The 24,238-nt window shown below is 45.7% G+C and overlaps 1 protein-coding gene across 1 annotated transcript in view; it reads right to left on the reverse strand.

Annotated features, from left to right (window-relative positions):
- Nucleotides 1-704: 704 nt before the first annotated feature.
- The window catches only part of COL4A4 (collagen type IV alpha 4 chain), a 115,880-nt gene continuing 92,346 nt past the window's right edge, over nucleotides 705-24,238 (reverse strand). Inside the window, exons 38-48 of the mRNA XM_072961745.1 lie at nucleotides 19,557-19,628; nucleotides 18,271-18,408; nucleotides 18,068-18,181; nucleotides 16,926-17,081; nucleotides 14,670-14,777; nucleotides 13,597-13,605; nucleotides 10,841-10,966; nucleotides 5,945-6,061; nucleotides 4,319-4,507; nucleotides 2,074-2,360; nucleotides 705-1,427 (exon numbers count right to left, since the gene is read on the reverse strand). Of these exons, the coding sequence (XP_072817846.1) occupies nucleotides 1,164-1,427; nucleotides 2,074-2,360; nucleotides 4,319-4,507; nucleotides 5,945-6,061; nucleotides 10,841-10,966; nucleotides 13,597-13,605; nucleotides 14,670-14,777; nucleotides 16,926-17,081; nucleotides 18,068-18,181; nucleotides 18,271-18,408; nucleotides 19,557-19,628 (1,580 nt within the window). The 3' untranslated portion in view covers nucleotides 705-1,163. The remainder of the gene's footprint in view (nucleotides 1,428-2,073; nucleotides 2,361-4,318; nucleotides 4,508-5,944; nucleotides 6,062-10,840; nucleotides 10,967-13,596; nucleotides 13,606-14,669; nucleotides 14,778-16,925; nucleotides 17,082-18,067; nucleotides 18,182-18,270; nucleotides 18,409-19,556; nucleotides 19,629-24,238) is intronic.

Raw genomic sequence — 24,238 nt, forward strand, 5'->3', positions numbered from 1 at the left:
GATGACTTAAATGAATCTTCTTATCTAAGTTTAATTAAGTCGGTCCTTAATTTTCTCCCAAGTGCATAATGATAGCTCTGTCACTTCCCCATATGAGATGCTATTATGTGGATGGAGGGAAAGTGTCCCTTGCGGGAGGTGAGGCAGCTCTGCGGGCGCTCTGGGGGAGGGGAGGGAGATGCTTTGTGTGAACGTCACCGCCTGCGTGAGCCCCGTGTGGTTTCCATCCCATTAGCACACATGCACGCTCAGTGGACAAGCCAGACCCCGACTGGGGAAAAGCGCTCTGTTTGGAAGTTCACTGCAGTGGGGAGTCCATTTTTGTGAATCACTGCCTTAATATTCATTAATAGCTTTTAGGCTCTTAATCCCTTATTGAACATATTTTTTTCCGTAATTGCTACTTTTCCAAAGGGTTGCCCAAGTAGGCATTTCTATCCTCTGAAAAATGCAGAAGAGAACATAATGTTTTATGTTCATCTGCGATGTGCTTTATGCTAATGTCGCATCTCTGGGATACAGCGACCGAGGTCCTTCCTGGCATAATGAATCATTCTGCTTTGAAATGAACTGTTAAGGCTGGCTGCGTGGATTTTTTTTTTTAAATCTCCTTGGGTCATGGTTTTACAATTATTTAAAGTGCATGGAAAAACAGATTACGGAGGCAATCGTTTTGAAAGGTAGGAAATCTCTACTTTCTAGTTTCATTTGTTAGCCTATTTATTTTTTCCTGTAAAATCCATCCAGAAGCCCAATGTATTATATAGAGTAATTGACTTCAATTGTTTGAGCTGCTATTAACCAATGAATGAGTTTGCAGTGATGTAATTTGTAACGTGGCCTTTATCATCTCTGAGCCTTCCCCTGAATTAGCATACCTTTAAACAAAGCCAGCGTTTCCACCATCCAATAAAATAAGAATGTCTGGATTTCATTGGGATTGGTAGGTACAAACAAATCCACGTGTGTACCACTTGCTCAGTCTATCCTGAACAAAGGAAGGAAATACAGTACTGTGGGAATAACCACCTCGAAACAGAAGGAACAGCGGGAACAGGGGTCTAAGATGAGCACCATTGAATCTCTTAGCACAGCCCAGGATGCCTTAGCCCCCTAGGAAGTTGGAAGTGTCTCTTGACCACCTGACGGTGACCTGCGGGCGTCTAGCTCTGCTTCACGCAGACTTGGCACCTGCTGATTTTCTGGCGCTGGGCCTGGCCTTCTTTCAAGGTGTCTGGTGATGGTGCCGAGGAAAACTGCAAATCAGGTTTCACCGTCGTCAGCCAGAAGCTGTACTTATTTGCAAAAAAGTGGCAAGTTCCCTGCCGGCCTTGGCATTCAAGGAACGGCGCGGCTCTGAAATCCTCCAGGCAGCTGCCGGGTGACATGAGGGCCTGCCCGCCTCCTTGGTCCCCAGCTCCTGTGTGCTGCCCGGACGACAAGAGAGGATTAGGGTTCAGACACCCGCAGTGACACGTCTGGGCTGGACTGGACATCCCTCCTAAAAATTATTCCAGGAAGCAGCAGCTATGCTCAGCTTAGGGAAGGAGGCCAGGAGATGTGCGGGGGGTGCACGCAGAATGAAACCACCGGCACTGAGAGATGAAGCAACTCCATCTTCTAAATTCTACCGAAGTGATAAAATTGAAAGCTGTATTCGATATCTTATAGTAGCTTACGGTGAAAAAGGATATGAAAATGAATATATGTGTATTCGTCTATGACTGAAATACTGTTCTGTACACCAGAAATCGATACAACATTGTAAATTGACTGTACTTCAATTAAGAAAGTAAAAAGGAAAAAAAGCATAAAAATAAATAAATAAATAAATAAATAAATAAATAAAACAGAATAGAATAGAATAGAATAGAATAGAATAGAATAGAATAGAATAGAATAGAATTAATTGGCATTAAAAAAAGAGAATGGCCTGCATCTCAACAAGCTATGGGATGTGGTGGCCTTCAGGACCGCCTGTCCTATGCTGTCTGTCTGTACAGGAGTCACAGAATTTCTGTCCAGGCTGGAAGGAAGGGGCGAGGGAGGGGTGTTACAGGATGATGCGCTCACCATCAGGAAAGAGTACCCGATCCAGAGGCTCCTCCAGGCCCGCGGACACGGCGGGATGCTCTGGTCCTGGCTGTGCACCGCCACGGCCTGCGCGGGGGCCTCGCACACGGCGCAGCGGCTGATGTACGGCCGGATCTCCTCCTCCGAGAGCGGCATCAGGGGCAGCGGCGCCGTGCTGGCCAGCCAGTAGGACTTGTCGTTCCTCCGGGCGTAGTGGCACACCTGGTGGATGTTGCAGTAGGCGAAGGGCAGTGTGCTGAACACGGGAAGGCACGAGCCCGCCAGGCCTGGGGAGGGAAGGCAAGGTGATATAGGAGCCGCCTGTCCTGGCACCACCTTCCACTCGCAGGCCATCTGGGGCACACGTTCCGGCGCCTGGAGGCCCTGGCCGGAGCCTCCCTCCGTGGCCATGAAAGCGGGTCTCACCGGCCAGCCCTCCTTCACTCAGCCGCTCCTCAGTTGTTCAGGAGCCTGGCCCGGTGGGGGAGCGGAGTAGCGAATGGGCAGTGGGCCAACAGCAGGACAAGCTGCATGGAGAAGGTTGGGCCCCCGGGGCTCACAAGGAGGCTGGCTGGCTGAAGTGACTCTGAGCTAGGACCTGAACAATGAAAAAGATCTGGCTGCTTTTGGAGACTGTGGTGACCGAGCCAAGGAAAACCCTATTTAGACAGCAGTAAAGAGGGCCAGGGATACCAAGAAAGCACGGAGCTCAAAGATCTCAAAGAAGTGCAGTGGAACAACAACAAAAAAACATAAATACAAAACAGAAACAGACTAACAGACATAGAATACAAACTTGTGGTTGCCAAGGGGGCGGGGGGTGGGAAGGGACAGACCGGGAGTTCAAAATGTGGAATAGATAAGCAAGATTACACTGTATAGCACAGGGAAATACAAGATCTTGCGGTAGCTCACAGAGAAAAAAATGTGACAATGAATATACGTATGTTCATGTATAGCTGAAAAATTGTGCTCTACACTGGAATTTGACACAACATTGTAAAATGACTATAACTCAATAAAAAATGTAAAAAAAAAAAAGAAGAAGAAGAAGTTCAGCAGAGGGAAGGTGGGGAGAGGATGTCTGTGTCTGTCTCTAGGGTGTCCCGAGGAAAATCAGGCCAGAGGATGCAGGCTGTGTCAGTCTCGTTAAGGAGTTTGGACCTTATTCCAAGGGCTCTGCAGAGCGTGGCTCGACCAGGGCAGGAGAGGTGGCCCTGGGGTACACATGTAAGGAGCTGCCCCTCTAGGCCTGCACCCTGTCACCTCCCTTACTGACATCAGGGCTCATGGCCCAGTGAGAGCTGTGACAACACTCACTCCACCACCAACTGTCGCCATTGGCACAGCCCTCCTGCACCCGCTTGTTCAACCATCATTATTCTGGAAAGACCGTGTGCGCTGCACCCAGGTACTTACGCCTCAGCTTACAGTCAGCTCCTGTGGCTTACAAATCTACCATTGAAAACTGACTAGTAATGACTCTCAAAAAAAAAAAAAAACCAAGGGATGACTCTCAAAATAAAGTTGTGATGTTGCTTAAGGGTGTACGTCTGCAACTAGTGGGTAAATAAGTCCTCGTGATCTAACGTGCAGTGTAATGAATATAGACAATGGTATTGTATCACATCATCCCATTTGCTGAGATTAGATCTTAACTACTCCTACTACAAAAAAGGAAATGATAATTACATGATACGGGAGAGGTGCCAGCTATCGATATGATAGAATCGTATCGATACAATAATACATGTACCAGATCATCTTGTACACCTTAAACTTACATCATGTTACATGTCAAATGTATTTCAATTAAAAAAAATTGGAGCAGGTTGAGGAGTTGGTGTTGGCTAATGCCACAGCATATGATCGCCAGGGGGCTATGATGCACCATTTTACTCCTAAACATAGGAACCGACCATGTCTTGATTAAATCATCAACACTGGGGAAACAAAAATTGCATTTTATATCAGAGTTACACTTAACTTACCAAGGAAAAATTATTTTTTAACCAATAATAAGTAGTCAGATAATAATAATTACAGCCAGAATGAACTTCTTTGGCATCTCATTGCATCATTGGTTTAACAGAATTAAAGTTCTTAGAAATTAATATTAAACTATTTTTTAGTTGAGAGTTAGCAGGGTAGTTAAAGATGAGTGATCATGTAAGATGATGAATCCATGAAATTAACTCAGAAGTTTTAAGCCATGGACCTGGTTGGCCATGTGGCGTCTACATACCAAGGTCTTGATTGTGAGCCTTCTCCTGTCCTTCCAGGTATAACAGACTATACCCCGTCCAGAGCCTGGGCATGCCCGCGGGGCAGGTGGGTTCTCCATCCGTCTGACTGTGGAGAACCAGGAGGAAGCCGCTGAGGTACCCGAGGCCAAACCCTTTGGGCCCAGGATCCCCCGGGGCCCCAGGAGGGCCTGGAGGAACAAAGAAACATCAGTAAGTAAAGGCGGTTTAGGGAGTTCAGTTTAACAGCCACTTCTGAGCATCTCTGTCTGGTGCTGTGCCAAGCACGCAGGGACCAGGGAGGAATGTCCCCGTCGCCCGACTGCAGCGTCTACAAACAGCTCGTTCAGCAAGTGCCCGTGCTGTTCCAAGCACCGTCCAGCTGCTTGAGCTACATTAGCATAAAAACAGATGAAGACCCCTGCCCTCCGAGAGCTCACACTTCTACCTGAAGAAGAGAAATGACAAACAACAAGCATCATCAAAAGGTAAATAATGAAACTCTTAGAAAACGGCAGGTGCTGAGAAGAAATGAACTAGAACAGGGTACACGCCCCGTGTAGGGGCTCCCCACCTTCCCCGACTAGACTGGCAGCTGCTCATCCAGAGAGGGGGACCTCCACATCGGTCTTCCTGACACCCCCCAGACTCATCCCATGGTCCTGCTTTTGCGTCACTCCCATCCTAAGAAGGACAAGAGCTCAGAATCCACATGTTTGGCCTTGGAGCTCTTCTTCATGAGGGAGGTGGAAGGAAGGCCTCGTTCTAGAGATCTCGTTGGTAGATGGGAAATGAACAGAGCGTGAGAGGGTCTGTCTCCTTTGGCATCTCTGAGGGGCTGGCCCATTGCAGGAGGCCCGTGGCGACTTCCAGTTGCTGAGAGCAACAGGTGAAGTTAGACTCTGAGATCAAAAGGGGTATTTTTTTTTAATTGTTTCTCGAAGACGGGCAGTTCTTTTTATCTATACCGAAAACCAGAAGTTACAGAGCAGTGGCTTGTGGACTGACTCAGGCCTGCTCACGTGTTTTGTTTGACCCGCCAAGATTTCCTGAGTTAAGGTCTCAGGCTAGAAAAGCAGAGTGCGGGGAACACTGGGCCCGCATTTCTGCATGAAAACCATCTCCACGTTGCAGAAGCTGAGCTGCCGCTTTCTGACCGCAGCTTCCATTTTCCTGCAGCTCCCCAACCCCCGGTTCACCTGCTTCTCATTACTGAAATCCTTCTCATTAAGAAAGTCCTATAAAAGTCTTTATAAATTTATCAATGGCTTATGATAAAATGAACTCAGGAAACCAGAGGCCAAATGATTCAACCACCCTCGCCGTCCCTAAGATCATCACAGCCTCTCAAAAGTGATCACACAGCCAATGCCAGGCTCTGCTCGAAAAAGTGAAGAGTGGAAATGGCTGTGCCTTTTATGGTCATGTATAGTGTTTTGGGAAAATAATGGACACAGGGCTTTGTTTTTATGATGGTTGAAAATCAATCAGAACATGGAGGACACACCCCATTCTGTTCTGGAGGCTTTGTCTCCCTGAAGCCTGATGACTGGGTGTCTAAGGCCAGGCGTCTGTATGCAGTTGTCAGCTCCTCTGCGCCAGAGAGAAGAGGAGCCGAAATTCCTTACCTGGTGCTCCTGGGCAGCCCGCTTCTCCCATGTCCCCTTTCTGTCCCGGAGGCCCAGGGAACCCTGGGAGGCCGTCCTCGCCCCTCCTGCCATCCGGCCCAGGCTCCCCTTTGCACCCTGTGGGAAAGTTCATGATGGTAGTGGTGACAACAGTGTGACCTCTGCCAGGCTAGCATTCCCCATGCCAGCCCTGGGCTTCCCCTGCCCACCAGCCTGCACCAGCTCATCTCATCCCGCAGCTATGGGAGGTGGGGTGATGCCCTCTCCACTTGCAGCGGGGGTAACTGAGGCTCTGCGAGGTCAAGTTACTTGATAAATTAAGGCCAATGAGCCAGTAATGGGCAGAGGCAGGATCTGAAGCCAGACCAGTGAGGTGATAAGTGAGATGTTTTCACATTTTCTTCATATTCTTTTTTTGTATTTTTTTTTTAGATTTAAAAAAAAATGAAGTATAGTTGCTGTACAATATTCTGTAAGTTACAGGTGTGCAATATATAGTGATTCACAGTTTTAAAAGGTTACACTCCATTTTGTTTTACATTAAACATGTATAGCTTTTGTAATTAAATATTATCCTTAATCATGATTTCTTTGGAAGTCTGAATGGAGTGAATAAAACTTAATGCAGCCAGTTGAGAGTCAAGTTAAGTTTAAAGCAAGAATAGCAATATTTACAAACAGCTCTTAAATGCACCCCAATGTTCACAGAAGTACTATTTACAACAGCCAAGACAGGGAAGCAACCTAAATGTCCATCGACAGAAGACTGGATAAAGAAGTTGTATAGAATATACATACAATAGAATATTAGTCAGCCATGAAAACGAAAGAAACTCTGCCACTGCAGCAACATGGATAGACCCAAAGATTTTCATACTAAGTGAAGTAAGTCAGTCAGAGAATGACAAATATCATATGATATCAGTTATATGTGGAATCTAAAAAAAATGACACAAGGTGAGGGGTATAGCTCAGTGGCAGAGCATGTGCCTAGCATGCACAAGGCCCTGGTTCAATCCCCAGTACCTCCATTAAAATAAATAAATAAATAAAACCCTAATCACCTCCCCCTCCAAAAAAAAGAATAAAAAAATAAATTTAAAAATGACACAAATGAACTTATTTACAAAACAGAGACTCACAAACATAGAAAACAAACTTATACTTACCAAAGGAAAAAGGAGGGGGGTAGGGATAAATTGGGAGTTCAGGATTAGCAGATATAAACTACCATATACAGAATAGATAAACAACAAGGTCCTACCATGAAGCACAAAAAACTATATTCAATATCTTGTAATAACCTATAATGACAAAATATATGAAAAAATAATATATATCTGTATAACTGAATCCCTATGCTGTATACCAGAAACTAGCACAACATTGTAAATCAGCTATACTTCAATAAAAAACAAAAAAACCCAAAACTCTCAGCTCTTTATGGAGGGTTACAAGGTGCCAGGCAACAGGCTAAGCCCTTTCTGTGGATTATCCAATTCAGTCTTCACAGCAGCCACGGGATGAGATGCTCCCACAGGCCAGGCCGCTGGAGGGAGACTGAGGCTCAGAAAGGTCACGGCGCCGACCACGTGTGGAGGGGAGGCAGGCCCAGCAGGCCGAGCGCGGGGGCTGTGCCCAGCATCGCCAGAGCCCGCCTGGTGGCCAGCCTGGAGGCTCAGGTGTGCTCCCTGGGGCCAGAGCCACCACACTGATACCTGAGCGGTTCTTTGAGTGTTTGGTTCCTTTTGGCCAAGACATGACTTCATCAGCCTCAGTCTCCTTCGGTCTGGGCAGCAGACTTGGTCCTTGCCCGTGGTGGGCAAGTGGGTGGCCCTTGGCCCTAATTACCTGAACGACTAGCCCCTCCAGGTTTCCATCTCTGCCTATGTTTCTCCCTCCGGCTCCCCCTCGCTCGCTCATTCTCCTGCTCTCTCTGCCAGCAGGCAGCCTACAACCACCCACCGAGTCCAAGAGGGCTCACTTAAGCAGCTGTCCCTCTCTTCCGCTCTGGGGACGTGTTCTTAGTGCGGGAGCCACCTGACGGGGTGGGGCAGGGGCGGTCGTGCTCAGGTGACCTGACTTCCCCTCACCCAGGCCTCCTACAGCTGCCTGAAATGCACCCCCCCAAACCTCACTGCCTTTACGTTTTGTTCTCCCATCGCCCCCGCCTGAGCACAGCCCCACGGACCTCCCCCCGTCACCCCACAACCTGCAGCCCCTCCCTCTGCACCTGATTCCACTGCGTTCATTGTGGGCATTAGGGGTGTTCCTGGCTTTTGGGGGGCTGTCATCTTTCTCACCTCTTGGATCATAAACAGATTCTCTCGGAATGCCCTGCAGTGCCTGGACTGTGTTCTTACGTGGTCATCATCCAGTAAGCAAGAAAGGACCTCCTCCCCTCCTCCCCGCTGGGGGTGGGGGGAGATGCCCTCTTCTGTCTGGGTACTGGGCAGAAGCCTCCTCCTGGATGGCGCTGCTGTCTGCGAGCTGGCGCCTCTCTCTACCAGCTTCAGAGAGAACACCCGTTACTTTAGAAGGAACCTAGGGCCCCACGGTGAGCTCAGAGCATTCTTTTATTTCCAACCCAGTGAGATGAATCCAACACGTGGCCACTGTGGGATTCTGGAAAGGGCCGCCCGGGACTAAAGGGCCAGCAAACCAATGGGCGCATCATGACAAGACAGCAGGCCTTCCTTCCTGGCACTGACCTGCGCTGACCACACAGACGGTCAGCCCTCTCTCAGAAACTCACAGTCTATGGATGGTGCCTAAGATAACAATGAAGTTCAAGGGTGTACAATTTGCCCATTTGATTTTTTCCTTCTCAGTGACTTTCCCTGGTTATTCTCCACAGCCCCAACAACGGGTGAGCCCAGCCACCCATCTGGGCACAGCTGATGCTCGGCTGAAACAGCGGGACTCAGCCCCGGGTGCCTGCCTCACCTGAAGAGCTTTCCCAAAACACCGATGCCTGGGCCCTGCTCTCCCCGCTCTGAGTCCTGTTGGTCTGGGAGGAGGCCTGGCCATCAGTACTTTTCCAGTCCCCTCCAGGTGACTTTAACCTAGAGCTAGGACTGAGTCACTCATGAAGGAGTCACTCTTCGCTGACTCTTTTAAGGACAACATTCATACAATGCAGCTAAGCCTTCTCAAACTTGAATGCGTGTACAAATATTCCAGGCATCTTGTGAAAATGCAGATTCTAATCAGGCAGGTCTGGGGTGTGGCCTGAGGACCACACTTTGAGCAGCAAGGATGTAGCTGGTTTAGTCACCGGGTTGTTAGGCCAACCTGGCCCAACTGTGCTCCTGCGGGCTGCCTGTTGGACAATTCTGGTTCCTCGAAGTCCACTCTTTCCTGACAAGCTCTGCTCTGCCCGCTCTTGCTGGGGTCTTAAATTCCTCAATCTTCCACACTGGAATTACCTCTCCCTGTCCTGTTTTCCTAATGCCTTTTATGTGAAATACCTTTAAAACAAGAATTATAATCTCTCGTTACTTAGAATTACTTATGCTCTGCCAGCTGTTTCTGCCATGAGGTTGTGAGACCCTGGAAGGGGGACACGCACATCTCGTTCCCATCTGTACTGCCCTCCACCTAGTGCCATGCTTTATAAAGAGTAGAGGGGTGTGGAAGTATTGGCTGAAATGAATTTGCAGAAACCCATGACAGGCTACGTCTTCTACTTGACAGTTATTTTGCTAAAGCGGGGACGGAACCAGCCCCCAGTATTGCAGATATGTACACAACAAGGCAGCTTGGTTTTGAAACAAGGTGGAGTGACTGGCTGAGGGCTTATGCATGCAAAGAGTGCCAAGGAAAAGAGAAGTTAGGTAACTACTCTGAATTCCCAGTGCTCACGGGCTGTTGAAGGAAGCTGGTCCCAACAGCGCTCAATGAACTTACTGCACAAACACAGACGCAAAGCAGCAGATACGAACAGCTAACACGAGGAAGGCTCAGGGCTGCTCTGCACGCTGCCCAGGAAGCACACAGACTCCGGCGGACCCTTAGCTACTTGGGTTTGGGGGAAACACAAGGGAAACAGATGGCACCAAATTCAGTTCTACTTCCAAATCCTTTGGCTCTGAGCCAGAAAGAACCAGCCCCACAGCTGCGAGGCGGGAAAAACGGGAAAGGGAGTGGTCTTGTGCCTCTTGGGTTATCTGGCACTTTTGTTTCTAGAATTTGTTATATAGAATCACAGGCACTGCCACCACTTGGTCTAAAGAGATCGGTGACCTCCAGATGGCTAGCTCAAACTCCCTAATCTCTGTAAGTTACCCAGCAAGGTGGGGATGTATGAAGAGAGAATGAACCATTTGGAGGAGACTTTTTAAAGGAATGGTTTGGTTTGGTCTAAATATTTAAATAAGAATTGTCTACCGTGCCAACGACCGAGCAATGCTCAAGTCCCCTGGGTGAACAGCGCCACCCGTGCCATCACTTAGAGCGACCCTCCTGCCCCCTTTCCTCTTCCTCCCCGAAGTGGAACACTTCCTCCTGCCCCCTTGTAGCTGTTTCTGCTCCACTGAGCCCCGATTCAATTGTTTTTAATTCAAAGTCAAACCAACATCTATGAATGAATAATTAATGATGGAACATCTACCCTGTGGTGCTAAGAGGTTTCAAAATCTCATGTCCAAAGCCGCCCAAGTATAAAATATTAAAGTACAAGTTCACCATAAAAACAGAAGGGAGCTGCCAATCCCATTAGTACCATGGTTAAGTTTTTTGATAAATGTAGAAAAAATGTCTAAGTAAGGGGATCTTCCACGCTTCATCCCTACAAGTTGTTGAGGTTCCGGACAAAAAGCTATATAGCAAAACGCCTGGATTTTCATTTCCACCATCTGTGATGCAAGGGACGAACAACCAGCTTGAGGCTCGTACCTGGTCCTGGGGGGCCTCTCATTCCCGGGGGCCCCATGGCTCCTTCTGGTCCTCTTGGGCCTGGTACCCCAGGAAGGCCCGGGATTCGGGGGCAGGCATCCTCGTCTGCAGGTGGCCCAGGTTCACCTGAAATTGGAATCACCACTCGTGTGAGGGACCTAAACTCCTTCTGCTGTCTCTGCTGGGACGGGCTTCTGACACTACGCTGAAATCTAGAATGTTCAACAGTGCAAAGCATTGTCTTGTTCACTATGTGCTGCATGGAAACTTTTTCCTAGAAAGCTTTTTGCTGAATGAACGAAGGACTGAAAGAATGAATGAGCAGATAGGATTTCAGTCAGAGGAAGCAAAAGAATGAAAAGTATGAAACAGTGAAAGTTGGCTGAGATGGCACTAGTTTGGGGGCCTTCACAGGATTTACAATCTTTGGGCCATTTCTTACTAGGTGCCAGCATGGGGGGAGGGACCAGTGGGTTCCTAAAACCCAGTTTAATGTTGCTCTGATTCATTAGCCTACACTGCGGCCAGCTGGGCTCCCATGGAGTCCACTACTCAAGGAGACAGAATTTCAGGACTGCTAGTCACTGAAGCAGTGACTTTCAACCTGAGTGCACGCCGGAATGATCCAGGGAGTTGTAAGAATACTGATATCTGGGCCCCAGCCCAGAAATACTGCTCTAATTGGTACAGGATGTGGTCTGGGCAGTGCCCTCAAGCTTGATTGCAGAATAAACCCATCTGTGGAGCTTTTCAAACGTACTGATGCCGGCACTCCAGTGGGACTTATTAAAAAGGAATTTCTGGGGGTGGAACCCAGGCATCACTAATTTTTTAAACTCTCCAGATAATTCCAGCGTCTGCCAGGGCTGAGCACTGCTGTAAAGCTGTGGTTCTGATGTTACCACAGCAGAATCAGGCTTGTCAGAGCCCAGAGTTTCTGAGTTAGGGGGTCTGGGTGGACCCCAATATCTGCACGTCTAACATGTATGTAATGTGCCCAGAGGAGGCTGATGGAGCCCTAAACCACCCAGGTTTAAAATGTTTCTTCTTCTTGGTTACATTCACTTCTTTTAAGACTTTTTTTTTCCCTAAATCTTCATTCAGTCACCCTGCAAACATTCCACAAGGGAAAAGAAATAATAATAACACCATAATGATACCAGCTAACACTTACTGGATGCTTCATCGGGCATCAGACCTAATGCTAAGTGCTTTGTGATTAAATTCTCCCACCCAGCCTGTGTATGAGTGTGTGTGTGCGCTACTGTTATTAGAATGTTACGGGAAAGGAAACTCAGGCTTGGGTGAGTAAGTGACACAGTGAATACACAGCACAGTTTAGATTAAAATCATAAACCATAAACTGCCTTAAGAACTCAACATCTGCATGATGAATTCTATGAAGTGCAACATATTTTAAAACACACTGTTTTATTAGTTATGGGTTTCTTAAAATCCATGCAAATTTGCAAAATAAGTTTGAGAACAACAATGATAAAGCAGTGAGAAAATCCTCGAAAACATGGCCATAATGAGAACATAGCCTATACAGTGGTTCCTGGGTCTGTGCAAAATGGACTTGAACCCTATAAGCTGTTTGGAATTGAACCCCCTGTAAAATGTTGTATGAAACCAGAAGTAACACCAAGTCGGAGGCGTTTTTACAGACTGTACAGTTTAATGTAAAACTTGTCTTTTCTGCTCTGGGTGACTTGAGAGCGATGTGTGTGGGCACTTCCTCTTTTCCCTGAATAATCGGGTGCATGATGGTGGGAATTTACCGGTGCAGGTGGAGTGGAGGAAACAGGTAAGTGAAAGGGGGTGGGCGGGCAGGGGTTTGGCTGATAATTCACATGTAGGGTGTTGATGCTATTTCCGGTGAGTTCATACACTCAGTCACAGAGTAAACACTAAAAGGGCTGAAGTGAAGACACATTAAATACACGCTGGTAATTTTTAACTACGAACATTTCTTAAAATTCTGATTTTACTTTTCTTTACTTTTTGATAAACCAGAAGCTGAAAGAAAGGGGCCGAGGCATCTCTTCTAAGGACCCTAAAAATAATCCACAGCATCTCTATTCAAGGCAACGTTCCTTAGGGTTAATAACAGACGCCTGGAATGAACACATTCACGAGTTTCCTTTTCTTCTTTGGAGAAACTCTTTTTATTCTCTTTGAAAATGCCAGCCACAGAATAGTATGTTCCCCTCGCACTGTGGAGGATTAAATGAGCACTGAGCGGAGAAGAAGAATAATAGCATTTTCATTTTTACACACAAAGAAATTTTCTCCTTGAACATGGACTTCGGGCTCGAGAGGAAGGCTCGTCACCGCCCCTCGCGGGGTGGCTGGGACCCAGCTTTTCATGTTGCTGATACAGCTTGTTTTAGGGACGTTCTCTGTGTTTATGTTGTAGGCTTCATACAGGAAACTTACACTGGCATGTACTGTAGCATTTGACAGAGAGAGTGCTTGTACTCTGTGCCTGAATGGAAACTATTTAAGCTGAGTACCTACATTGGCTTGACAACCTATAATGAGGCTCGACACGGGGACCCTCTAATACGGGGTTGCTGTATCCGTACCGAGAAGCAAAGGCATTAAAACCTAATATAATTACAGCACCTCATCTAAAAAATTAACAAAGCTTAACTCACAAAGATAGTAAAAAAAAAAAAAAAAAGAAAAGGCAAGTATGGAAATGACTGGACACAAGATTTAAAGGAAATTATTAATTTTATGGCAACGCTTACCTCTGGAACCTGGAGAGATCCAAGAAACGAGGCCACACAGCGATTTTCATATGGTGGAGAGAGATTTTAAATGCGTGAATTAGGACAAAAGTGAAACAGATCATCTGAGAACGTAAATACTGATTTGAGGACGGTACTGATGATAAGCAGATTGACAGCATCTTATTTACATAAAAAGTCCGCATCACCATTATTGACAAGAACAGCTGTGATTCACGGAGTTTTCGTATCTAGAAAGACCTGAAATGAAACTCTCGCACAACGCAAAATCCGAGTTGATTTCTTACAGCAAATATGTCCTAATTTAATGTATACCGGAAATTGCATTCATTTGAAGGCTTCTGAGAAGTCCGTATTAATTTGCCAAGTTTAGGCACAGAAAGGAAATAAGGGGTGAATCACAGCATAAGCTCTTTGTCGTGCTGTTCTCCGATCCATCATAAAGCATCGCTTCTTTCTTATTCTTTGGCCTTGAGTGCTTATTTTGGAGATTGCAAAATGTTCTGAACTGACTCCCTAACATTGATTTAGGATCTTGAAGAATATTACTTCTGCCAATCTCAAATACACAGGTCTGTTTGCCCTTCCAACTCTTCTTGGCTTATAATGATTCTACAATGAAAACGTGTTGTCTGTAGAGCTTAAATCGAATAGCTTTTCATCTTCATAGGAGCTAATGTATTTTACAGAAAAAGTTAAATAAAACATATAGGAAAATCAATGGGAGGGCATTCAGGGACAGGAATTGAATTACAATCTTCGTATCCAATAATCAAATCAGTCTTTGCCTCTTATGTGAGGGAACACAGATTTATTTACCTTAGAAAAATGTAAAAATCAAGTCCTAATTTTCAAACTTCCTTGTTCTGTTAATAAGTTAAGTTTCTCAAACCTGAGACTTCATAGTGTGGCCTGAGATAAATCTAATCTTTATCCAAAAGGGCTTAACTTATTAGAGTTTGCTAGTAATTTCAGAGCGATTACTTTCTGAAAGATGACCCTCGTCGTAAATATCTGAACCAAACGCTGTGTGTAGGCTGCTAGGTGAAGGTGACTAGGCATCAGAAGCTTACCTGGAGCACCCGAGGGCCCTCGTCTGCCTGGAGGTCCAGGTAAACCCTTCTCTCCAGGGGGCCCAGGAATTCCATGTGGCCCCTGCGGCCCTGGGAATCCCATTGGTCCTAAAAAGAATATATGAAGACAAGGACATGGGAATGAAGCAGAATAAAGACAATGACAGTTTGCTGGGCTGCACTCAGAGGTTCACTTTGAAACAATGCAGGACAAAGTCAGTCTTAGAGTGCAGAGTAGTCCCCCACACGCTTCTGCAGGGCTGCGAAGGGCTGCAAAGGGCTGCCTCTGTCTGAGGGAAACACATCGAAAGGACTTTCATTCTATGATCAAGACGAAACTAAAGTAGAGTGAAAAGCTCAGTAATCCTGAACTTTCTCCGGAGACCATCAAAGGGCTGCAACTGAAGGGCAAATAAGAACAGGTGTCCCCCTGCCTGGGGACCACATGCCTCCCGGGCCCATCTTCCCACCCTTCTCTTGCTCACTCTCTGTCTCAGCCACACCGGCCCCTCCGTGCCTCGCATGTGCTGTTCCTTCTCTCCTCCCCATCCACAAAGTCCTCCTCACTCTGCAGAGTGCAGATCACGCCAGGGAAGCCCTTCCTGGAATCTTAACCCAAGCCCAGCTGCCTTTTGATAAGCACTCAGAGGAGTGTGCTGGCTACTCCACTCAGAGCATTTACCTCAGTCTGTAACAATGGATCCTTTAATGTGTGTGTTTCTGCCTTCCCCTATGAAACCCCGTGCTTAACTTCATTAGAGCGAGGACTCTGTTTAAATGTGTTCACAACTATACTTCTGTAGGTTACTAATAGATATTTATGGAATAGATCAAATACTTCCCATCGTGTAAGTCTTAAAAGGCTAACTGAGGAAACTGCCTCATCCTTTTTAACAGTTAAGCACTCTTTGGCCCTTATTGCTCCAGTAATGCAAGTTAAGAAGCATGATTAGTGGTTCCACCACTATTTCTAACTCTTGGTATTTATATGGCTTGCTACTTCCCTAATCCTCAAGTATATTTCCAGGTGGAGGTTCATTCTCTAGGGTACCCACTGGGGAGGAGGACTGTCTTATTTGGGAGAGGAACAAGGTTGTATAGCCAGCCCCCTCCTCCTTCCTCTTAGTGAATACAGTGCTGTCATGTCTTTCCATTTCTAGGGCTTAATAATTGGAAGCCCAAATACCTGCAGACATAAGCCACATTCTCTAAAATTGATTTTATAGCTAATAAAGACAAAAGGGGCTGCTGTGTCCTGTTGTAGAGGTTGTGCACTGCACAATCCCATGGACGCCATTTGCATCATAGTCATGGCAGCCTCGTGGTGATTTTGACCTCCCCTCTGCCCTAGTCATTTGTCTTATTGCACATTTGGTTCAGAAGTCGGGCAGGGTGCTAGTTATTGGGCTCCTGCAAACTTCGACATCTGCTCCTCTCTGGTATCCAGCTTCCTTATACATAAGGGAGGTAAAATGGATAATCACTGTTGGACTCTTCTCAACAAAATATTCTATGAACCTAATAACTCTAAAATTCTCGTGGCCAAGGACTAAAATCCCCAAATATTAGCAGTTCGGTAAAAATTAATTAAAATAAATATTTTAGCCTTCAATAGTAATTGAAGGAATTCAGTAATGAAGACCCTTTCGTGAATATGAAAAAGCAAAGTTGGCAGACTAAAACTGAACTGTCCAATATAGAAGCCACTAACCACATGTGACTAGTGAACACTGGAAATTGGCAAGTCCAAATCGCATTGTACTATAAGTATAAAATATACACCAGATTTCCAAGGCAGAAAGGAATGTCTTATTTGGGAGAGGTATTAGGTTTGTACAAGCAGCCCAAATTATCCCTTTGATAATTTATATTTATTTTATGTTAAACTAATATTTGAATATATTATGTTAAATAAAATATGAAAGTTCATTTTATTTCTTTTTACTTTTTAAAATGTGGCTACTACACCTTTTAATTACATGTAGCTTGCATTAATTTTCTACTGTTCAGTTCTGGTCTAGACAATTGTCAAGTGTATTATTAGGGGCTAAAGATGAACTTGTGTTTCTTCTTCTTACTTGTCCAACTGTTACCCAAACTTTAGGACTCTTCAGGAAAGCCAGGACATTTTGGAAAATGTAGTCACTATTTCCATAGGAAATGAGAATTCTCTCACAGTGGTGCACATCCCAGACCCTCAAAGTTCAAATAACGGAAGTCAGATTTGGCTACTTAAAGAACAACTTGCATTCATACCTTTCTGGCCGTCTTTACCATCACATCCTGGGAAGCCTTTGTGTCCTGGAGGGCCTGGCGGGCCGGGAAGACCTGGAGGCCCCGGCAGGCCACAGTCACCTGGTTCCCCTTTCAGAAGGTCAACGCTCCCAGGGGGCCCTGGAGGTCCAGGTTTTCCTGACCACAGGGAATAGGAAAAAAGTTTCTTTCACTCAAAGACAAATGTGCGTGCAGGCTGCCTGAGAGCTTCTAAGGGAAAGTAATTGAATGATTTACAGTCAAGGATGCAAGGAATTAGAAGAAAAGGAAAGTCAAGTGCATCAGAGGTGAAACAGTGTGTCTCAGGGAGCCCCAGGTGAGAAACGATGCAAGCAGTCTGTTAGTCACTGTTAGACAACGTGAGCTAAGCAAAGCCTGCCTTCTCCTCAGAGCCACTCCTTTGGGAAGTATCGGTTTATGGTTCTACTTTGCATTCCCACCCCACTGCTTTAACACAATGGATGGAAGGATGGGTGGATGGATGGAGGGAGGGAGGGAGGGAGGGATGGATGGAAGGCAGAGAGATAATAGGCTTTTGAAAAAATCTGGCTGATGGAAAAGTAATATCCGCTCAATTCAACTTAAAATTCTATTTGAAAACCAGTGTCTACACATGGGAATTGAGCCCAAATTCTATTCCTACTTAGCTTCAATACCTCTAGCACATTTTTGAGCATTTTTCTTTTTTCTCCAGTGTAAAATAAGATTATGTATTTTACCCCATTCTTACTAAATTCTAAAGATTGAAAGGCAGTGGGTTTGTGCTTCTCTGGAAGAGCTCTGTGAGCTGGTGGGAATGTGACTGTCTACATTTGGCAAAACACTGCACTGAGCTATGCTCTTTTCCCAACTCCCTGACCTGCTTGGGTCCAATCTTACTTTGTTAAACTTGCTAGAGTTTGTGCTGGTGAACTGATGAGAGGAACAAAATGTACTGTTAGCAGGCACGGGAAGAGACTCTGCTTCTGTGTGTGTGTCAGGCCTGGGTCCTGTCACTCTGGGCCAGCGGACATGCTGTATGTGCAGGTGCTGAGACCAACAAATAGATGAGAGAGCCTCCTGCTCGCCACTTCTGCACCCTCTGCTCAGCGTCAAGCCAGCGATGGGAAAAGTGTTTCTCATACCTCTTGGACCATCGGGGCCAGGAGGTCCCTGATCTCCAGGCAGACCTGGGTCCGGAATGTCACCCTTAGGAGCTCTTCCTGGGGCACCTGCGGGACCAGGCGGTCCAGCTCTCCCTGGAGGGACAAGGTCAGATGTTAGTCTTATTACATTGGAAGGTTTGGATTTAGTCATTGAGAGAAGGGCAAAGCATGCTGCTTCTTACCTGGGGGGCCTGGGGGGCCTGGGGGACCTTTTTCTCCAAAAAGTCCTGGAGGAGAAATTCCTGGGCTCCCGGGGTCTCCTGGCTCCCCTTTTGGCCCAAGTATTCCCGGTGGACCTGGTGGGCCCATTTCATGTGAACCTTAATGAGGAAAACAGCATTAGCACTGCATCTTCTCCTGTGTGTCCCTGTTGCGGTGTCTGCAAAGAAACTGCGTCCAAATAAGCACATGACGGGGAGCAGCCGGTTCTTCTGGGACCAGCCACTGGCTGCAAGGGCTATCCAAATGGCTGCGACCCTTCCTGGGTTTGCCATCTACTCTCTTAAGACCCATCACACTTGTCCAGCAGAGCTTTGGTTTATTTTATGGCTATTTCTCAGATTCAAAAACACGACAGCTTCAACCTTTCCAATGGAAAGAGTGAAACAAATGAGATCTGACAGTAAGTGACTGTGAACAAACTGGTTTGAAATTCAGTGGCGGAAACTGGCAAATACATAGAACCATTGTGCAGTTTCACGGTGAAAAGGGAGAACTTCACTGGTTTCTCGTGGAGGGCACACGTTTTATCAGACTATTCGGAAGAGCCACGAAACGCATCCTAAGTGACCTAAATGACTTCTTGATCTTCCAAACTGTATAAAGGTTTCGTCCCTCCCCAGCGACAGATCCCAGCCCAGCAGCTCGACAGTTCAGTCCTTTTCCTGCAGTCCCTCGAATCCGCAAGTCTGATTCCAGCTACTTTGCCTGATTGTGACTGTTTCTCTAAAAGTAATGCAACCAACGTGCACTCTGTTGAAACAACAGAACCAGCTACAATGTGGATGATCAGCTCCTGTGTGATATCAAAAATCACAGCCATGTGTTCAGGTAACTTGCTTGAGCAGCAGGCTATGGAGGGAGGCTAGAAATGCTAATTAGACCCGCGTGGTCGTACTTGGCATCACTACACTTAAAACAATACCCCCAAAGTCCCGACTACTTTATTTGCTATTCATAACGTTTTGAAATCTAGCTCCAACTGAGCGATTATTCAGAGTATTTTTAATAGGTAGTCACCAGCAGTATTAACAAAAGTCACTGTTAATCAACCATTCCTTCTTAAATAGGGGTTTCTCAAGGGTCTTTTTTATTTGTCATCTTCAGCACCAAAAACAGTTTCAACATTCTGTCTCTAAGCTAAACCAGTGTCTTAGTTTCGCACCCAAATCTCGTGACGGGAGGAAACACCAGCGGACTTTCCTGGTCCAGATTGCAGTTCAGCCTCTTACAAAGGGTTTTCTCTTACCTGAAGCACCTTTGGTTCCTTTTTGACCCTTTAAGCCATGCAAGCCGTTCAGGCCCGGCGACCCGGAAGGACCTGAAACACATCACAGGCCTGTGACCCACAGGGGAAGACTAGCTGGCCAAGGTCTCTGGCTGCATCCTGCAGGCACCGTCCGGCGGAGGGTCAGCTGATGGGGACGGATTTTCCAGGCGGGAACCATGAGATCTCACCATCTAAACGTCATTATCAGGGCGGAATCCATGCCAGTGGGTCATCATTTAGCACCTTCATTTGATGGTTGTTTTCTGTTAAGATAGCTTAACACACACCTTTCTTTGGTTTTAACACGCTGCTGGTGGTTTATGACCGCACCACGAATCTCTCTCACCAGATACAACCCAGAATTACTGAATCTTGGTATAGGAAATGACCTCCAGTTTTATGACAATAAAATCATCCTTGACAAGGAAAGAGACAGGGTGGGAGCAAAGCTGGGCTACCTTTCCCCCAGACTCAGAACCTTCCCACGCCACCATGGTCGGTACATTCTCCTTTCTTCAGAATCTAGTCAGATAAGTGCCATAGGACAATGAGGGCAGGGGGGCCTGTGGCATTCTGGGGAATACAGGCCTGATTGTTTTTTTTTTTTTAAGCAGAAAAAACAGGCCTGCAGGTCAAGTGTGGCTGTAGCTAGTTCTTTGCAACTACTTCTTTCAAAGAGAACCCTTCTGATGCCTCTTTACAGAGACTAAGTTTATATCATGATGATCACTGAGAATGCTGTTCTCTGTACTCAGACAGGATCTCCTTTCAGAACCTTCTGTCAGTTGTCACTGTCGTTCTCCACAGATACACTCATCTGACTTTACAGACGTTGTCACTGAACACTGAACACCTATACATTTATAGAGGTCTTTATATCTATACGTATAATATACTTACTATATATAATATGTATATTTATAATATATAAATCTATAGATTTACAGGGAAGAAGTGAAGGGAAGGAGGAAGGGAGGGGAGAGGCAGATCTCTAACAGGAACGGAACATCTCCTGGCTACTGATTCTTCTGCCAAGTGCTTCACGCACATCTCACTGGTTGATCTGGGAAAAAGAATCTTCTTTCCAGCCCCAGGCAGCGCCCGGTCACCTTCCTATTTCACGAATGGATTTCCATCCAGGAACTGTTCTTTCTCATCCAAGGCTAGAAGCCCCTCAGTGCACAGCCAGCCTTTCACCCACTTTAGGGTCACATGCCTCTACCTTGCCGTCCTCACACCCTCAGCTGATGACTAACACCCGGAAGTGCCCCTCATCCTCCCCAGGACACCCGCACGGAGCTCCCTTGATGCCCTTCAGCCGGTGCCCAGCCCACTCTGCACAACGCACCTGTCTGCGGTGACTGGTTTACTTTGAGTAAATTAGTTGAGGGCAAGATCAGGTCTTGTTAGTCTTTCTACCCACCATTCAGCATATCTCCTGACAGTAAGTGCTCAATAAACATTTGTCGAGTGAGTGAATGAATGAACGCACAAATTTGGAGCAGGGAGGGTGAGGGACTGGATGGGTAGAGAGAAAGTTATAAAAAAGAGTGGACGCCAATCTCTACTTGCACGTCACATCTGTCATTGATAGATTTATGGGCTGTGGAAGATTTGGGGAAGTTAGAGCTATTCCCTGTGTATAAATAACTCAAGTGCTAGTTATTGTCTCTTCATTAAAGCATGTCTTCTGTAGACTTCCTGTTGGAAGATGGATCAGTTAGTTGGTTCCATTTTATTTTTTATGGGTACTTGAAACAAACTTATTCTATTTTTAAATTCTAAATGTTAGATTGCTGCGAATGAGCCATATTCTCTTTATTTTTTTAAGTTGAAGTGTATTTGATTCACAATGTCGTGTTAGTTTCAGGGACAGCGCAGTGATTCAGTTGTAGGTTCATTACAGGTTTAGCTACGTTCTCTTGCACCCCCCCAAAAAAAGTAAATGCACCCTTATTTTCCCTAAAGCTCGTATTTCCTAACCATTTTTACTGGTTCTGGCTGAATTTATTTTCCAATTCTCTTTTCTATTTCTGAGCAAATGTTTCAAGTTTGCACCAAAAGAACACACAGACCTTCTTCATCTGCCAAATTAGGATATTTATTGCCATCTATCTGAAATGATGATACATTTTTTGAGACTACTTCGCTATTTCAATGTGTTTTGATCTCCAGCTTAAGCCACCAGGATTAATGGCTTGGAGGACTTGGCTGGGGGTGGAATGTCTCAGCTTCTGCCAACTCTCCATTGTCACATCAACACATCCAGACCCTGTGCTGTCACCATCCCAGCCCCCCACCACTGCTGAACTGGCCGACTCTTATCTGACCCAACGTTATCTTTCTAAATTGAATGCAGCTACATCTGGGTAGGGTTTTGAGGGCAATTTTTCCTTTTTATTGGAAGCTTTTTATCAGCCCCATCTCTAAATCAGAAAGTTGTTCATGCATAAAATGCATACAGGGCAGATGAGAGGCAATTAGTCTAACAAAGCACATTCCCTGGTAATGAGGATTTTTATTCACCTCTCTGGTCGTCCTCTTGCTTAACGACCATCATTTGAGGCTGCATCTCACTGCAGCTCACAGGCCGGGGGCCCTCCTCTAACCAGGGAGACTCAAATCTCCCACCCTAGCCGTAATCATAACTGCAGTTTCCATCTGTGTTAGGCAGCAGACTCTTTGGGACCAGATTCCCACTCTGAGGTTTTCCTTTGTTTGAAAGCCTGGAAATGCCACTTTATGCCCCAGGGGCCTCTAACGGCCTTTATACTTTTTATAGGGTGACCAACTTGTCCCTGCCTGCCAGTGGCTTCCCTCTTCCAAGCACTGAAAGTCCTATGTCCTGAGCATCCCCAGTCCCGGGCACACCGGGACAGCTGGTCACCCTAACTTTAAAGATGGGAAAGAGAGACCTTTCTTTGTGACTACAGGTAATGGTTGAACAAAGTGGAACACTTAATCAAAACCGATTCTGAAATAAGACTGAATGGTTTTTTAATTCAGAAAACAGATGAGTGCCTCCTAGGAGACGCACAAGATCCTAAGACATGGTGTCTTAACCATGGAGTCTCGGTCCCCAAATGTACTCGGTGACGAGCGCTGACGAGACAACGAGGAAAAGAGAGAAACAGCCTCTGACTTGACAGAACAAACAGGCAGTTACCCTGAGTGGTAAGTGCTGTGGGGACAGGGCAGGAGGGGACAATCTGGCCGAAAAAAGGGAGGATGTTTCCATGATTTTCACAGTTCTAAGGTGCCTGGCACGTCCATGCTGAGAAAAGCCATTTCCAGGTGCTTTTTTTCTTATGAAATAGTTTACCTGCCACCAAGCAAAATAACCCTGCCCACAGTCCCTACACGTTCTCATGCTGAAGATTACTGTCTTTAGCTTTCCTCTGTCACAGTCTTATTTGAATGCCTAGCTAGGAATCAAGCACCTTCCTTTTAGAGGCATAGGTACTGGAAAATGGAAATCTAAGGATTGAGCTGTTTTTACATATGTCGAAGTTAAATTTTAAATCTGCTTGAACACAAGCAGGACTCAGGATCCATATGGCCTGTCCTGGCCAAGCGAACAACTTTGAGTTCAGCAGCTGGTCTGTTCAAACAAGATAATCAGCCCCCTTGACTTATTTAGAACATACCTCAAATATTTAGTTTCTCAGTTCAAAGTGTTTCTGCTGGAGTGCAGTTCATTTTCCTATCAGCGTGATAAACGGCAACAATGGATTTATACTGTAGACGTTTTCATTCTTAGGAATGTCTCTCACTGTTCTGTGTTTTTCCAAACAGGACTGGTAGTTCCCTGGGCTGTTTGCAGTGAAACAGTGTCACTGCGTGGTCAGGAAGCAACACTGCAGGATCCATCTGTGCACTGCTGTGAATATTTGGGTTGATATATTCATTTTTCTCACCTTCTCTTCTTGACAAACTTACTATTTCAGAGTGCTGAATTATGGTGCAATTGGAAATAATTTTGTTATTCAAGCGAAGTCGTTAGCCGTTAGTTTTTCAATAACATCATACTGAAGTTGGATGATAAATGTAAACTAATTCAAGGCAAGGAAAGAACAGCAATAGCAAAATAAATTTTGTCATTTTTGTCAAACTGGGTGTGTATAATGTCACCAAGCCACTTGAAAATCTTCGCTATTTTCTTAAACTAGGAGAGTTGGAAAAAGTGGAGATACAGCAGAAGTAAAATAGTGGGAAATGTTTTCTTTTGGTTCTTTACCAATTTTGTCTTCCAGACACTCAAAAAAGCATCAAAGACCACCCCACCGGGGCTGGACGGATTGCCAGAGACAGGAAACTGCCACAATAGCCAGAGGGGTCTCCTAAAATAACAGAATGATCATTTTACTTGGAACCCTAAACTTATCACCAATCACGACACTTCATGTGACTAAAAATGCCAGTGAAGACAAGGAAAAAGAAGAAAAACAGTACGAAGATATTTTGTCTTATGATGGGAGCTTTTCCCGTCAAGTTACTTGGCTGCACAGAAATACGTACGTGTACCAACTCTTCAAAATAAATGGCTTCCCTCTCTGCAGAGGCACCAGGTAATATTTATCACACTACTACTTGCTGGAAAACTGGAATTATCTGAAATCTACCTGATGAAGGAAGAGGTAAGAGTGTGGGAAAAACATTAT

This window comes from Vicugna pacos, chromosome 5, assembly GCF_048564905.1.
Source record: "Vicugna pacos chromosome 5, VicPac4, whole genome shotgun sequence".
Classification (NCBI taxonomy): Eukaryota; Metazoa; Chordata; class Mammalia; order Artiodactyla; family Camelidae; genus Vicugna; species Vicugna pacos.